Source organism: Gopherus flavomarginatus, chromosome 1 (assembly GCF_025201925.1).
Source record: "Gopherus flavomarginatus isolate rGopFla2 chromosome 1, rGopFla2.mat.asm, whole genome shotgun sequence".
Classification (NCBI taxonomy): domain Eukaryota; kingdom Metazoa; phylum Chordata; order Testudines; family Testudinidae; genus Gopherus; species Gopherus flavomarginatus.
In genome coordinates, this window is record NC_066617.1 from 259,456,139 (window position 1) to 259,472,821 (window position 16,683).

Sequence of the window (16,683 nt, forward strand, 5' to 3'; positions counted from 1 at the left end):
AGGGCCAGTAAGGAAAAAAGATTTTCTCAAATCTGGGGGGAAGGTTTTGTTTGTGCTCTCTGTTCCCTCTCTGGACGGAGAGAGACCCCAGTCAGGAAAAATATCTCCTGAAAACATACCTGAAATGAGCATCTAAGATTACAGAAATTGTAAGTAAGGGCAAGGAAATGCATTAGATTATCTTTTGTTTTAGCTTGTGAATTTTCCCTATGCTAAGAGGGAGTTTTATTCCTGTTTTTTGTAACTTTGAAGCTAAGCCTGGAGGGGAATCCTCTATGTTTTAAATCTTACTACCCTGTAAAGTTACCTTCCATCCTGATTTTTTCAGGTGCGATTCTTTTCCCTTTTTTTATTTAAATAAAATTATTCTTTTAAGAACCTAATTGATTTTCAGTGTTCTAAAAACCCAGGGGTTTGGTCTGTGTTCACACTGTAACCAACTGATCAGTATATTATTCTCAAGCCTCCCCAGGAAAGGGGGTGAAGGAGCTTGGGGGTATAGGGACTCCAAGTGGCCCTTTTACTGAATTTTTGTCTAAATCACTTGGTGGTGGCAGCAATACCGTCCAAGGACAAGTAAAGGATTTGTGCCTTGGGGAAGTTTTTAACTTAAGCTGGTAGAAATAAGCTTTGCAGGTCTTTCATGCGGGTCCCCACATCCGTACCCCAGAGTTCAGAGTGGGGAGGGAAACCTGACACAGGTCCTTCAGAATCAGGGGAGACAATGGGAAGCACTGGTCTACCTACATGGTTATTTGGCAAAGTTAGCTTACGATCCTCTAGGAAGTGAGCAGAGAGGAGGGAAATGGAAAAGTGTTTCCAGTGCCAGGAGTCCAGAAGCCCAGTCAAGGCAGTGCTAAGCCTGTGGCCAGCAGGAACACACAAAAATGGAGTGCCTTTACTGGTATGGAGACAAGAACCCCACTCTGAAGGCGGGAAGGCAAAAAAGCCCAGAGGCATCCCATCTGTTGAGAGAGCAGGAAGGAGGAGGCACCTGTTTTTCCTGAGGGGAATCAGGGTAGATGAGGAGGCATTGTCCTCATAACAAACAGAATTGTAGCCCAGGGAAGGGCAAGGTCCTGATTAAGAGCTGGAAGAAAGGATTAGTGGACCACAGCATGAGCACAGCTGTAGTAGAGAAGGCTGACAGGGCAGTGATGACAGAGGGCAAGAGAGAACTGGGGGAGAGAAAGACGCCTACAAAGACCAACCTGAAGAAGGGTGAGGTGAACACTGTGTCCTTCCCACATACTGACTGGACCCAGACGCTGAGAGAAGGTGCTGAGGGAATCTGCAGAGCAGAGAAGGGGTTACAGGAGAAAATGATGGACAGAGCCAGACTTTACAAGTAGCAGTACAAGACAGACAGTTTCAGACAAAGATGGGACACCACGGAACAGAAGGGCAAACTGCTTTTCTTAGTGGGTGAACTAGAGCAGGAGAGGGATGATCTGTGAGCCCAGCTTCAGCAGATGCAGGGTAGAAAATGTCCATACCCTCAAACGTTGCAGTCTTGAGGGGGAACGTATGAGATGAGGTGTTCACCCCACACCACCCCTAATAGGGTTAAGGTGGCTCAGAAGGGACTACTTACAATAGAACCTCAAAGTTACGAATTGACCAGTCAACCACACATCACGTTTGGGACTGGAAGCACACAATCAGGCAGGAGCAGAGACCCTCTCCCCCGCCCCCCCTCCCAAAAAAAAAGGCAAATAGTGTGTTAAACAAAAACTCCCCAAAACAATAAAGGGAAAGCAGCTTTTTTCTTCTGCATAGCAAAGTTTCAAAGTTGAATTAAGTCAATGTTCAGTTGTGAACTTTTGAAAGAACCACCGTCATGTTTCGCTCAGAGTTACGAACATTTCAGAGTTATGAACAACCTCCGTTCCTGATGTGTTCACAACCCTGACGTTCTATCGTAACCCAGTAGGCTTCACCTGGGGAGAGATTTAGGCTTGACTGACAAGCCCTAACTGGAGGTGGATCCCATTTGGACAGAAGTAGGAGAGAGCTTATATAAAGCCAGGAAGTGAGAGCAGAAGGGGGCTGTATAGGGGAGGTCTGCAGTCAGTCTCTGGGCCTAGTGAGGAGAAAAGGAGGAAAGCTAGGGGTGGAACAGAAGTCCTAGCAGCCTGACCTTGAGGGAAGGGTTTACCCAGAGGGTAGGGTAGAAGAAAGCCTGTGGAGAGCAGAGTAGGAAGAGGCCCAGGGAAACGGTAGCAAAAGTTGAGACAGTACAGACCATGGCTACTTACAGTAAGGTCCTTGGGCTGGGACCCAGAGTAGCAGGTAGACTCAGGTTCTCCTACCAGCCACTAGGAATAGGCACAGTCTTGAATCAAAAGACTATCTAGAATGGCACTAGATAGCTGGTCTGCTGAGACTGTGTTACCCTAGAAGGGGAAAACTGTATAGTGGCCTGGTCAGAGGGCCAAGCCATGAAGAGGAAACACTGCAACTCCTAGAGAGCATGAGGAGCTGTATCATGAACTGAGAGAAGGAAGGGGCATCACACTGGGCAGAACTAACCCCTAGACGCAGCCCTGAAAGGATACTCCAGCAGGGAGAATGCCCTGTTATAATGGCATTAGCTCAGTGGTCCCCAACCTTTTTTGTCTGGTGGATGCCAGACGACAAGACACGGAGGACCGTGGTGGCGGACAAACATCCGCCAAAATGCTGTCGACAAGCGGCAATGTAAATAGGTGTTGCTGAAATGCCGACGATGAGCAGTGTCATCCAGAGACGTCGCCGCCTAAATGACCCTGAAAATCGAGGTCATTTCGGCAGCGATGCCTCTGGATGACCCTGCTTGTCAGTGGCATTTCGGCGGATGCTCGTCTGCCAGCCAGTACGCAGGCACACTTAGACGCCCCGGCGGGCACCATGGCACCTGCAGGCACCGCATTGGGGACCCTTGCATTAGCTCTTTGTTTGCCACTTACTGCCCCTAATACAATCTCTGCACCTAAATCAAAATTTCATTGTGTCATTAAGTTAATTTTGTTTTGTGATTAAATGAATCTATGCAACGCAAACAAAACTTGTGTACAGGAGCAGTCCCAACAAACAAATATAAGAGAGTGCATTTCTTGTTAGCAAAGTAGATTTCTAATTAGTAGTTGCTAAAACATTCATAAATGTCTCCCATGATACACATCCAGTCTAGTCATAATGTCACCTCTATCTAGCCATGACATTTTTATTTGGGTTGGTAGAATGGAATTTTCAAACGTGTTCAGCATTGAAGACAATGGGAGTTTTGTCACTGACATCAATGGAAGCAGCATTAGGCCAAAGCTGAGCACGTGTGCAACTTCAGCTAAGGAATCGCTGATTTTTTAAATTTTTTAAAATAGTATGCAGAACAGTACATAACGAGAGAAGGAAACATTTATGATTCCACTGCAACAGCCTATGCATATTTGCCAGAGTCTCCCTTTTTGCCTGAAGAAGGAAGTTACGTTTTAGATACCAGCTACCATTGCAGTCGTTGCTATTACAGGTCTCATAGGTATCATAGTGAGTAGGTATTTAGGTTCTATGTTCTGTGAAAGACAAAAATCTCCCATTTCTTCAACAGATGGAGCAGTTCATATGTACCTGGTGCTTAAAACCACAACATTAGAGCTTACTGTAAGCTCTAAACTTTATCATGGCTGCTAAAGAACCCAACATCAAAGACAATTTTGCAACCAACTGCGATTTTATAACATCAAGCAGAAAAGCTGGATTTTTGGGAACAGTTCACAAACTACCGGAGAGTGAATCCCATTTCTTTAATCACCTCCAACCACTCCAAACTCAGCTCTTTTCAGGTCTTAGTAGAGGAATCTTCTCAATGCTGGATCTCAAATTTTCATGAAGTACTATCAGGATTCATTTTTGCAGCATTTTTTGATGATTTATTAAACATTTTAACATCCAGAAAATTCCAAGTCCTATTATGGGAATATCATTGTCAAACCAATTTAAACAAATTGCTACGCTACAATGGACAAGAAGCCTTGTGGCAATGCCACAAGAACAAAGAAGCATTGCCAAGATGGCAAATATTTTGCAGCTTTGATTCTGACTTGCTTTTACCTCCTAGGAGGAGAACCGCTTACACAGAAAATGGTTACAGCTCTATGGTTTTGCACTTACTGGTAAACATTCTGAAATAATGGTAATTAATGCCAGCATGAGAAGATTGAAAGAGGCAAAAAATATAAGAAAGGGTTATGATTAGTACCCAATCAGTATACAAGTTTATATTCATTTTTTATTATTAGTCATGCCTCTCTTTTGCAGCTTATGTAATAAAATAACTTGTATTGTTTAACAATTCTGTTTATATTTAATTTTTAAAAATTAGTAACTGAAAGGTATGTTAGTTAAGCTCTGGTAATTTTTTTTTAAAACGTTATGAAATGCATGCTGAAACAACTTAAAACATCTGCTCTGGAATTTTCTTTGAAACCTGTTTTAAAACTATGTTACTAGAATTAGCAGATTTAAAATGTATGTAGTATCTATCTTTTGAAATATTAAACCACAAAACTTCCTCCTATAAATATACTTTTGTTGATGGAGTTTCATATATTTAAACAAATACTGAGATGGTTTCAATTTAAAATTTCAATTTAAACCAAAAATAGCATTTTTTAAAAATCATCATCCTCATAAAAACACAAAGCGGGTTTGATCAGTGAAATGATCATGGCTCAGCTCTATTAGCTTTGGGTTACCAATGAAAAAGCTATTTTCCATTTGAACCTAGGTAGGGATGAAGCTACTTTGCAGACCACATTACAAGCATACTGTACACCAGGAGTAGGCAACCTGCAGCACGCGAGTTGATTTTCAGTGGCACTCACACTGCCGGGTCCTGGCCACCGGTCGGGGGGTGGGGTAGGGGGGAGCGGCGAGGCGGAGGGCGATGCTCTGCATTTTAATTTAAATTTTAAATGAAGCTTCTTAAACATTTTAAAAACCTTATTTACTTTACATACAACAATAGTTTAGTTATACAGCATATACTTACAGAAAGAGACTGTCTAAAAACATCAAAATGTATTACTGGCACATGAAACCTTAAATTAGAGTGAACAAATGAAGACTCAGCACACCATTTCTGAAAGGTTGCCGACCCCTGCTGTTCACCATACCACTGGGTCTTGGTGGTTTAAATCAGAAACAGAAGTAAGAACAGTTAGAATATATTTCCTTAACAAAAAGTTATGTAATGCTGGTAAAAGAAAAAAAAAGGTTTACAGCATTTTATATCTGAGACAGGTTCAATCTGGAAGAACTACTATAAAGGCCTTAACTGAAAAAAGAACTCACCGCTATTCGCAGAATGGAGGCTTTCACAGAGGTCCATTTGTCTTGCCTTCGATCTATGACAAGGATAAATCCAATTCCAGCATCTTGTAAACTAAGTTTGGGGGAGCAAAAAAACCTGTAGTTAAACATACAGATGAAACTGTCTGATATTCTCTAGTAATATTTCACAGTTAAAAAAAATAGTAGGTTAACTTTTCTTGTGCTGAGCCTTAAGTTGTTTATTTAAAATACACATATGAATATATCTGATATACCATTAGGAGCACTCCCAAAAGGATTCCATACAGCTTGCCAGCCAGTTAAGCCATAAATTGTGCTTATCCACAGAAGGCAAGGTTTCACATACCCTGAACAATTATTATTTCAGTGGAATATAAACCCCTTTGATTTTTTAGGATTTGTTGCCAATATAATCCATCTTTTATATAGTTTTCAGTATCACTATTCCTGGATAAAAACAAAATCATTTTCCTTTTGCATCCGTTTTCTTATTCCTTTTCTGGACTGGCTTCTTATTTTACTTGTGTCGTAATCTCTTCAAAAACTCAATATTTTATGATCCATGCATTACATTACTCCTTCCATCTGAAATTCTCATAGTTGTCCATGTTAGAAATCTTCTCTTAGGGCAATTGTTATATTCACCAAAGCAAAAAATCCTTAAGGCATCTAAGAGCTCAAAGTCATATACTACAAAGGTAAGATAAGATGCACTTCTTCGAAATGGAAACATCTGTGAGAAAGATCACACTTGAATCCTTGTGTAAAGGTGAGCTTTGTTTTTCTCCTCTGTTCAGCTTCGGGTGCTACAGTCACGGAGTACAGATAAAGAGATCTGCTCCGACGATTTCCTATCAAAACCAATTGTGTAATGCCAGCTCTTGGCTGCCAGCCAGTCACAACAGAATGAAAATGACAGGCAAGTACAAGATAGACTGACTTGAATTGCTATTTTTTTGGTATATTTAGCAACTTGTAAATGGAATAATATATACTGTAGCAGAACACAGCAATAATTAAAGAAAAATATAAATTGATGCAGAATTATATAGTTTGTAGGAAGCTTTGCATGCTGTGCTTGTAAAAATTATGTATGATCGTGGTTTGTTTATTGTCATATTGTAATGATGGTGCTTTTTTATTCTAGGTTTGTAAAATGATATGGAAATATTTCTTGCTTATTTAGCACTGATGGTTTATCATAAATGAGTTACATATTGTTAGCTACATTCAATACATATAAATATTGTGTGTTATCGTGGATGAAAATTTCAGTCATTAACTGTGGTCTCCTGAATTAATATTTACTATTAATTTACTAAGAGCATTTTGGGCTGTATAAGTAGGGGCATTGCCAGCAGATCAAGGGATGTGATCATTCAAGTCTATTCGACATTGGTGAGGCCTCATCTGGAGTACTGTGTCCAGTTTTGGGCCCCACACTACAAGAAGGATGTGGTAAAATTGGAAAAAGTCCAGCAGAGGGCAACAAAAATGATTAGGGGGCTGGAGCACATGACTTATGAGAGGCTGCGGGAACTGGGATTATTTAGTCTGTAGAAAAGAAGAATGAGGGGGGATTTGATAGCTGCTTTCAGCTACCTGAAAGGGGGTTCCAAAGAGGATGGATCTAGACTGTTCTCAGTGGTAGCAGATGACAAAATGAGGAGTAATGGTCTCAAGTTGCAGTGGGGGAGGTTTAGGTTGGATATTAGGAAAAACTTTTTCACTAGGAGTGTGGTGAAGCACTGGAATGGGTTACCTAGGGAGGTGGTGGAATCTCCTTCCTTAGAGGCTTTTTAAGGTCAGGCTTGACAAAGCCCTGACTGGGATGATTTAGTTGGGGATTGGTCCTGCTTTGAGCAGGGGGTTGGACTAGATGATCTTCTGAGGTCCCTTCCAACCCTGATATTCTATGATTCTATTATAGGTCTTAGTATCCCATCCTCCTTTTCCTCACTGCAAGTTGGCCAAAAGTGCGGGCTACATTTTTATCAGAGCCAAAAAGTGGAACTAGGCTTCCAAAAGTAATGAGAAAGGAAAGAAACAATAACTAACAAAGGAAAACCTAAACAACATATGTATCAACCAAAACAAAAGATTTATTTTCTTTTACCACAGAAAGGCTTCCGCTGCCCCTGAGCTTCCCAGAACCAAGACAAGCAGCCTTTAACTCATATTTCTGGTTTAGGATAACTATCACCAGTACATACAGCTTTTGAGCACATAACTCATAAGCCTGACCAATCCACTCTATCTGAGGCGGATTCTAGCCCTGTAAATTTACCAGTACATAAACTCACACAAAATATGCAAATGTTCAAATAATCAGCTGTAGCTTACTTTGGGGTTCATGATGCTTTACAATGCCTTTATATTTTTGATTAGTCTTCTTACTTTTTTAACCTATATGCTCCACCTAGGGAATGCTGATACCCCATTTTAGGTCAGATTGGGAATGTTAATTCATTTAATTATTAAATGGATAAGAAAATTCTGTTAATGCCTGAGGCCATGTGATGGCTATACTACACACGGCTAACTCTCACACTGAACACCAGAGGGTTCTAACAACAGGATGCACTCCAGGATGCTGCAGATCAAGTGAGTCATCTCCACAACACATGCCAGTAGATCAGAGTCAAGGAACCTCAGGGTTGCTCCTACATCCACTCTAAGGCCCTGATCCTGCAAGCTGTTCTGCACATGTAAATCCTGCATGGAGCCACAGGGACCACTCATACATAGCTTTCAGATTGGTCATCTCAGTAGTATGGCCCCAAACCACTACCAGTTTACAATTTTGTATTGTAACAGTTGGAGTTTCTTTTTCTATTTTGGAGGAAACCCACTTTCCCTGTTTTTCAAAACAATAACATTTCTATTAAGAACATAATATTCAAATCCAACATCTTGTCTTAAAATTCTACAGATAATACACCATGCAGGGCATCTATTTTTGCTGAATATTCAGCCGCAGACTTTCAGATACAAAACATCGTAGCGGGGTTTAATACTTGAACTACAAGAGAATTTTCATTAACTGTCTGTTACTGCAATGGCTGGGGCTGTGTAAAGTTTACCATTTCTTCTTGGAAATCATGTGTGGGCACAAAAACAACAATTGGAAATACTAATAATCATAACAATGTTTCTCCTAATGGCTCTGAAGATTTGCAAGATATCAGACCTTACACATGCCACTGGTCCAAGGCTCAATACTAACAGTGTGATTTTGAGGAGGAAATTCCACATAATCTGGAAAGATACATACATTTCTTAAGCAATTTTATTTAAAAATGGCAGCTGTTTGAAATGGCTCAGAGGTTTGGAATTTAGCCTAAGTCCAGTGAAAGATGGATCAATAGGCAGAGGGCATGTAAGATGGTCAAAAGTACATGACAAACACAAGTTTGAGAAGCTGTAGCAAATCTACGCTGAGCATATATGAACTGTAATTTTTATAGGCTAATAATGTAGCCAAATTTGAATGGCTTTTCACAGGCATGGCAAAGGCCACCCATCTGCCAAATTCCAAGTCACTGCTCCAAACCTTCGTGGTGCTAGAGTTTTTCAAATAAAAGGCTGATAGAATATTTTTTAAACATTGACAGAACAACTGATTTCCTCCTAATCTAGGTCTCCAACTGCAGAACCTTTTGGATTGAAATTTTCCAAACACACTCAACAGCAAGCATGGAAAATTTCAGCCAAAAAACCTAACATTTGTGAAAATTATAAGCAACTGGAACCTGGTATTAGAATAGGAAGTTATAGGCAACCTTAATAATAGGCAGAGCAGGTTAGACCCTGTTTTCAGTGAATATACATATAACCTGATATTAGTTTATACACATTTATTTTATGTACTTTATTTGTATTCTGAAAGGCAATTTATAAATGTACAAAACTCAAAAAACCACCAAGCAGACAATTCTCTTCCTCCATCTCCCATCCTTCCCCAAATAAATAAAAATACACCAGGGAGTCTGCATCATTCTCTATACTCTGCATAATTATAAGCAGACAGAACAGAACATGACTTAGAAAAAAAGAGTAGCTAAAAAGGTACTGAATCAACTATATTAGTAGTGCTCCCAGACTACAGGTAGGAAGGGATGGAAGGAAGAGTGAAGGGAGGGAGAAGAAAGTAAATTGGACAAAAATTATACCCTAGGCTGGGTCTCACCTTTTCAAGGCCAGTATCCCATAATGCAGTGCCAGATGGCTGAGGGGCACTGAAATAACCCCTTACTCCCTTCCCTTCAAGCACATATCTCAGACAGTGTACAGTAATGGATGAAGTTTTCATTCAGTGAATGTTCTGCTTTATGCTATGGGGACATCTCCCGCCTTTGTCTTCTGTTGTAAGATTTATGATCTCATGTACCAGGGGAAAGGGTGGGAGAGCTTATAGCACATGCTGTTTCACAAAGCAACTTTCCCCTATGGCGTGTGGAAGCAATCATGTATTCATCATTTGAAAGATCCTTACATTTCTCCAAGATATGGGTGGTGATAACTGGTACATATCTAAGATGTCAAAAAAGTTTCTGCTGCTTTTATACTGTTGCATGAGTATTGCTTACATATATTGCTCTTTGCACTGACACAACAACAATAGATCGCCTTGCTACAGTAACTCACTAAAGCAGAGATCAGACTTTTCAAAGGGAGGACAGGATTACATCATTTTTGACCTAAATAACTAAATGATGTGGATTTAATAAAGTGTATTTCAGTAACGACAAGTTGCTTATTTTTTTTTTTTATTAAAAACAAATGGAAGTTAATTGACAATGCATGTCAGTTATTCCCTGCCCTTACCACATCTGCCTGGTTATACTAATGTGCTAGGTATTTAAACTTTCCACAGATGAACATACATTTTGTCAGTGACACTTCGGTGAGCAAGGACCATCCTTTTGTTCTGTGTTTCACCAGCACCTAGCACAATGGGGTCCTAGTTATTGAAAAGGTGCCTAGTGGCAACAGTTATACAAATAATAATAGCAGTATTCAATGAGGAATTAGTACTGTGACCAGAACACCAGGGTGATATGTTTACAGCAATCTGTGTTCCTAAGCAGGTGAGTTGTTATATTCTGAGCCAGCTGGACCTCTCTCAGGACCCCTGATTCATTCTCAGATACAATGCCTTGCAATGCCTGGAGGTAACGGATAAACTGATTGCCAAGGCAGGTATTCATGTGTCAAGAGATACCAGAGTCTCCTGGCACCTTTGATAGTAGAAGACATTTCCAGCAGATGTGGCTATCTGAAGTCAGAGATCATTCTTCATTTGCTTCTTATGAGAAGACCAGGAATGGTAATCAGCATCACTACTCTCATTTGCCTTGTTTAGGAATGGGTGATTAGAAACCAGATGATAACTGACAAGACGTGTTTCCAGGGGAATAAAGAGCTCTGATCTTTAAAAGTTTCAATGGGCAGGACCTGAGCTACCTCAAAGATTTGCTAAAATGTCTGCATTCCTCAGACAATGGAAGCATTGGCTACAAGAGTGACACTCTTGGGAGCATTGGACACAACTTTCTTTCACCAGTCAGCATGTGGCTCTGGAAAAAAACAGGAGTACTTATGATACCTTAGAGGCTAACAAATTTATTTGAGCATAAGCTTTCATGGGCCCACAGCAACTAAAATAAATCCTTTAATATGTACTAGTAACTAGAAGAGAAGCAAGAATCTACTCATCCACTTTATGTAAGCTTTGTAAAACACTCAAAAATGTGGAGATGACAATGGTATAAATTAGGTAAAATAGAACTTTCCTCTACAGCAACTGCAGCTTAAAGAAAATAGGTCAGATGCAAAACATTAGGGTGTTATGTAATTTAATTGAAAATACTGCGGTGCTATGCAGCATACTAAAAATATTAGAAGAAATTCACACCTTAAGGTAATACACTATAGAACCCAAATTGCAAGACCAAGACCACTAGCTAGACACTGAACAATTGCATTGAAGAGGTCTCACTTTATTAATTTGTTCTCCATCAAAGATTACCACCACTTCAGAATTGGCTTTTTTTTTCATTTTTAAAAAACCTGTTTAGGTTCTTATACTGCATCTACCATTGTGGTATTTGAGTGCCTAACAAATTTCTTGACGTGAACTCCTTAAGTTGTCCTGTATCTAGCTCTCTACCTCTCCATTCTGTTGGGAGTTTTTTATGTTTTGATCCAGTGAAGCAGGACTACTAACCATCTAAAACAGGCAAAAGTCAAGGGCAGTTAACTTGGGAAATTATTGCTTCAAAAATGAGTGAAATTGTCTTGCACCTTCTTCTGTAAATGATGGAATAATGAGGTTCTGCATTCTCCATAAAGCTCTACTTTGAATGCTTTAGGACTTGGACCTGGGAAATGGTTCTATAACTGATAATACTAGTTCTGGCTTCACTGTAGAAACCATATAGTTAGGTTCACTTTAGAAATAATAAGCTCTAAGAAGTAATGTTATTAGCTGAAGATGTATGTTGTTTTGGTCCTTCACTTGGATAAAGCAAACTTTGTAGAGTCAGTTACTAAGATGATATGTTATGCATGTTTTAAAATATGAAGTCTGAATTGAACACTGAACTTTGTAATGCTGTAGACATTTTAGACACTTTACCATGTAAAAACTGTATTAATTGTAAGTTTTTTAAGCAGTTTTCTTAAGGGATAGGCTGAGACACAAAATATTAGAATAGTTTCAAAACTACCTTAAATTTTTTAAATATCTAAATGATGAAATAATTTAAAAGCAAAATACAGTATTCTTTCTCTGTCATTTACCATGAGCAGGAGAAAGTGTATGACTGGCCTTGAAATCTTCTGATGAAGTGGTTCCCTTCAATTTTTTCTTTTTATCCTCCCACACATTCAATACCTCCTTTTCTCTTTCCAGATATTGTCCACCTTTTCACTTTCCATGGAAGTTATATTGGTGGCATCCTTAAATCAGTTCCTAAGTACATCTGTTGTTTTCTTACCATATTTGATGCTTTAGATTGGTTTGGTCTACCTTAGAATGTCTGATGTTAAAAGAAACTTTTTCTAATGGACTCTGAAGATCTTCCACAGTCATTTACTTTGAAATGAGTTTACTTTCTTATCAACATTTGTTAATAGATTTTCATGACTCTGCTCTGTAAAGGAGGACAGACAAAGCTGATATTAAAAATTCATAATTGTGTGTCAGTGCCAATCATACTACTTTTCCAAATCTTTTCAAGTTTATTGAAGTTGTTTGCTGGTTTTGATATTCTTTCCTTGACATCTAGCATAGAGTCACCATCAGAGGTAGTCCAGTTCTTCTTTTCAAAGTCCAAATTTCTTGGTCGAGGTATAGTCAAGGTCCAGACTTCAGAAAAAAACAAACAATGAAAATACTAAGTAAATAAAAAGATTTTGGGGTCCGTTCAAAAGCGTCTGGCGGTCCAGATTAGGCCCACAGTCTGCCTATTGACTATCCCTGCTGACATCACTGCATATCTCCCTCCCTAGACAGGTAAAATGACATACATCTTCTAGTGTTTCTTCATCCACTTGAATGGTTACTTTTGGAACACTGATAGCAATATATCTTGTCTTCTTGTTGTTGAAGAATACACCAACTTGTTCTGCTGTATCTGCCAGAGGATGGGTCCTTTCTTCCATAAAGTGATGTGTTGAACTAAGCAAGACAATGCCATCAGCAAAAAGAGAGGTCATCCAATTGTGCTTTACCATTTGTCCATACAACTCTTGGTTGCTTTCCGTGGTTACTTTCCTCATGAATAGTCAATGACCATTGCAAACAATAATGGGGACATAATATACCCTTACCATATTCCAGATGTCACTGCAAACCATTGGCTGATATGGTCACCATCTCTGACTGCACTTGGCATTACCATATAGATCCTTGATTATTCTAATTATTGTTGCTGGTATTCCATAGTATGCCTTAATTTTCCAAAGACTGTCTCTGTGTATACTGTCACAAGCCTTATGGAAATCTATAAAATTTATCACAAGAGGTGCTTACATGCCTCACTTTGTTCTATCATATGTCTGAGAACAATAATATGGTCTTACATGAGCTCAGTAGTCTAAAACCTACTTGTTCTTCTCTAAGTAGGACAGTTTGTTTCTTGATATATTCCAGGATGGTGCTGCACAAAATTTTTCAAGGCACTAACAGTAATGTGATTCATCTCCAGTGACTGCAGTTGGTAAGGTCACCCTTCTTTGGAAATTTTACTATAAGGCATCTCTTCCACTGGGTGGGGTTCTTCATTCCATATTCTACCCAATTGACAGGAGGGCTGTTTCATTACTGCAGAAATTTTCAAAGCAAGTGATGTTATCTCCAGCAGGGCCCTCCCTAGCTATTCTGGGGCCCTACGCAGCCACAGCCCCATCTCCCATAGCGTGTGTATGTGGGGCCCCAGGCCTCTGCGGGGAGGAGTGGGGGGCGGGGCAGGAAAGGAGCAGGTGGTGAGGTGGGGGAAGGGAAGAGGCAGGGGTCCTGGGGAAAAACTGGATAGGGCCTGGAGCAGCATGCAGATGAGCAGGGCACCAGGAAATTTGGTGTCCCATATTTCCTAGTGCCCTGTGCAGCTGCGTACTTTGTGTATGGGTAAGGACGGACCTGCTCTCTAGCTGCTTCCCCATTTTTGAGCTTACTGATGGCTTTTCTAACTTCTTCCATTGTAATATCTCCTAAATCTGTATCAAGCTCTAGAGTGGTAGATCTTCATCACATATTTCTAATAGTTTGCTTCGGCTTAGTTCATTTAGAATAGTCAGAAAACGTTCAGCCCATCTTTTCCTTTGCTATTCTTCTGTACTAAGAGTCTTTCCATTTGCATCTTTAATAGGGCCTCTAGTACTGCTAAAGTTTCCCGTGAGCTGTTTGATTGTCTTGTACAAGGTTATAAGATCAATTCTTTGGCTAGCATCTTCAGCCTCTGGACATTTTCTATCAATACAGGCCCTTTTATATTTTCTAGCACTCCGGGGGGGTGGGTGTTATATATTAAGAGTGGTACAGTATCTTAACCCTCAGAACAAAAGCAGAAAGGTATCCATCCTTTTGGACAGCTAATTTTGCTGCTAGCCTCCAAAGCTCTGTAATTTTGACATACTACTGAACCCATTTTAAACATTTACTTCTCTTTTTAATTTTTTTCTGCCCAAATATTACTGTTTTTATGGCACACAAAGAATTTTAGGTTTGGATACATCTCATTATATTGGTGGCAAAGAAATAATATAGGTAGAAAGCAAATATAATGAAACTATTTCCCCAGTGCTAACTATAAATACAACTGTATGATGATATGACACTTAGCTGGTTAGACAGAAAATAACTTAGGGCCAAATTCTTTCCATGGATGTGTGGTATGAGACTCTCAGCGAGGTCACACATCTGAGGACAAAACTGTTTCTAAATAAGTAATAATAATGAGTCACTGCAGCATAAAAGTAAAAGATCCAGATAAACTCTTTAAATATCTGGTAGGTCCACAGAGCTATATGCATAGTTGTCTCCTTAAGCAAACTATACCCTCATATTTCAAATCCGATTCATGTTGGTGACTGGTCACCTCAAACGCTACAATCCAAAAGATGTATAGCATCATCCTAATCTTTGAACAGAAATTTAATCTTTTGGTGAATCGTCATTAATTCAACTGTATATAATCCATCATAACTTCATATGGCAAATTTACGGAGAATGGGAGAAGCCTGAAAATAGAAACATTTCTTTAAAAGTTTTGTGTTAATTCTTTCAGACTGCGGGCCATGAGACATTTTGTTTACATTGACCATCCTCAGGTACTGCCCTCTGGCGCTCCCAGTGGCTGTGGTTCGCCATTCCTGGCCAATGGGAGCTGCAGAAAGCAGTGGCCAGCACGTCTCTGTGGCCCATACCTACCATCCCTTCTATAAACTTATCGAGCAGAGTTCTGAAGCCAGTTAGGTGTTTTGCCCCCACTGCTTCTCTTGGGAGGCTGCTCCAGAACTTCACTCCTCTGATGGTTAGAAACCTTTGCCTAATTTCAAACCTAAACTTGTTGATGGCCAGTTTATAGCCATTTGTTCTGGGTCCATATTGGTGCTTAACTTTAATATCTCCTCTCCCTCTTCTATTTATCCCTCTGATGTATTTATAGAGAGCAATCATACGTCCTCTCAGCCTTCTTTTGGTTAGACTAAACAGGCCAACCTCTTAGAGTATCCTCTCATAAGGTAGGTTTTCCATTCCTCAGATCATCCTAATAGCCCTTCTCTGCACCTGTTCCAGTTTGAATTCATCTTTCTTAAATGTGGGAGACTAGAATTGCACACAGTACTGCAGATAAGGTATTATCAGTGCCTTGTATAATGGTACTAACACTTCCCTGTCTCTAATGCAAATACTTCACCTGATGCATTCCAGGACCGTTAGCCTTTTTCATATCCGCATCACGTTGAGGGTTCATAATCATCCTGTGACCAACCGATACACCCAGGTCTCTCTCCTCTGTCACTTCCAACTGATAAGTCCCCCGCTTATAGCAAAAATTCTTGTTAGTCCTTAAATGCATGACCTTGCACTTTGCACTATTAAATTTCATTCCATTTCTATTACTCCAGTTTACAAGGTCATCTAGATCTTTTTGTATGGTATTCTAGATCTTCTTGTATGGTATTCCAGTTCTTTTCTGTATTGGGAATACCTCCCAACTTTGTGTCATCTGCAAATTTTATTAGCACACACTCACTTTTTGTGCCAAGATCAGGAATAAAAATGTTAAATAAGATTGATCCCAAGACTGACCCTGAGGAACTCCACTAGTAACTTCCTTCTAGTCTGACAGTTCACCTTTCAGTATGACCTGTGATAGTCTCCCCTTTAATCAACTCCTTATCCACCTTTCAGTTCTCATATTAATCCCCACCTTCTCCAGTTTAACTAATAATTTCTCAGGTGGAACTGTAACAAATGCTTTACTGACATCCCAGTAGATAAGATCTACTGCATTTCTTTTGTCTAAAAAAATCAGTTATCTTCTCAAAAGAAGATATTAGTAACTTTGTACTACCTCTTGAATATAACAATTGAAACAATCGTAGAAAAATCTACAATTACTTTCAATCATTTCAGTTACTTACTTTTTGCAGTTCACCAAGCTTGGAACAGATCATTTAACTTTAGGAAACATCCTAACAGACCCTTTCTTAACTTAATCAGCTGTTAATCACTCAGTTTATAAACAAAGTTCTATGAGTACTTGTGGGACCTTAGAGACTAACAAATTTGGGCATAAGCTTTCATGGGCTAAAATCCACTTCATCAGCCATGAAAGCTTA

General features: G+C 39.6%; 1 protein-coding gene across 10 annotated transcripts in view; it reads right to left on the minus strand.

The window, feature by feature from the left end:
- The window catches only part of MCF2L (MCF.2 cell line derived transforming sequence like), a 280,436-nt gene that overhangs the window by 61,580 nt on the left and 202,173 nt on the right, over positions 1-16,683 (minus strand). For all 10 annotated transcript variants that reach the window (XM_050947239.1, XM_050947250.1, XM_050947219.1 and 7 more), the window contains one exon: positions 5,332-5,422. In XM_050947239.1, the coding sequence (XP_050803196.1) occupies positions 5,332-5,422 (91 nt within the window). The remainder of the gene's footprint in view (positions 1-5,331; positions 5,423-16,683) is intronic.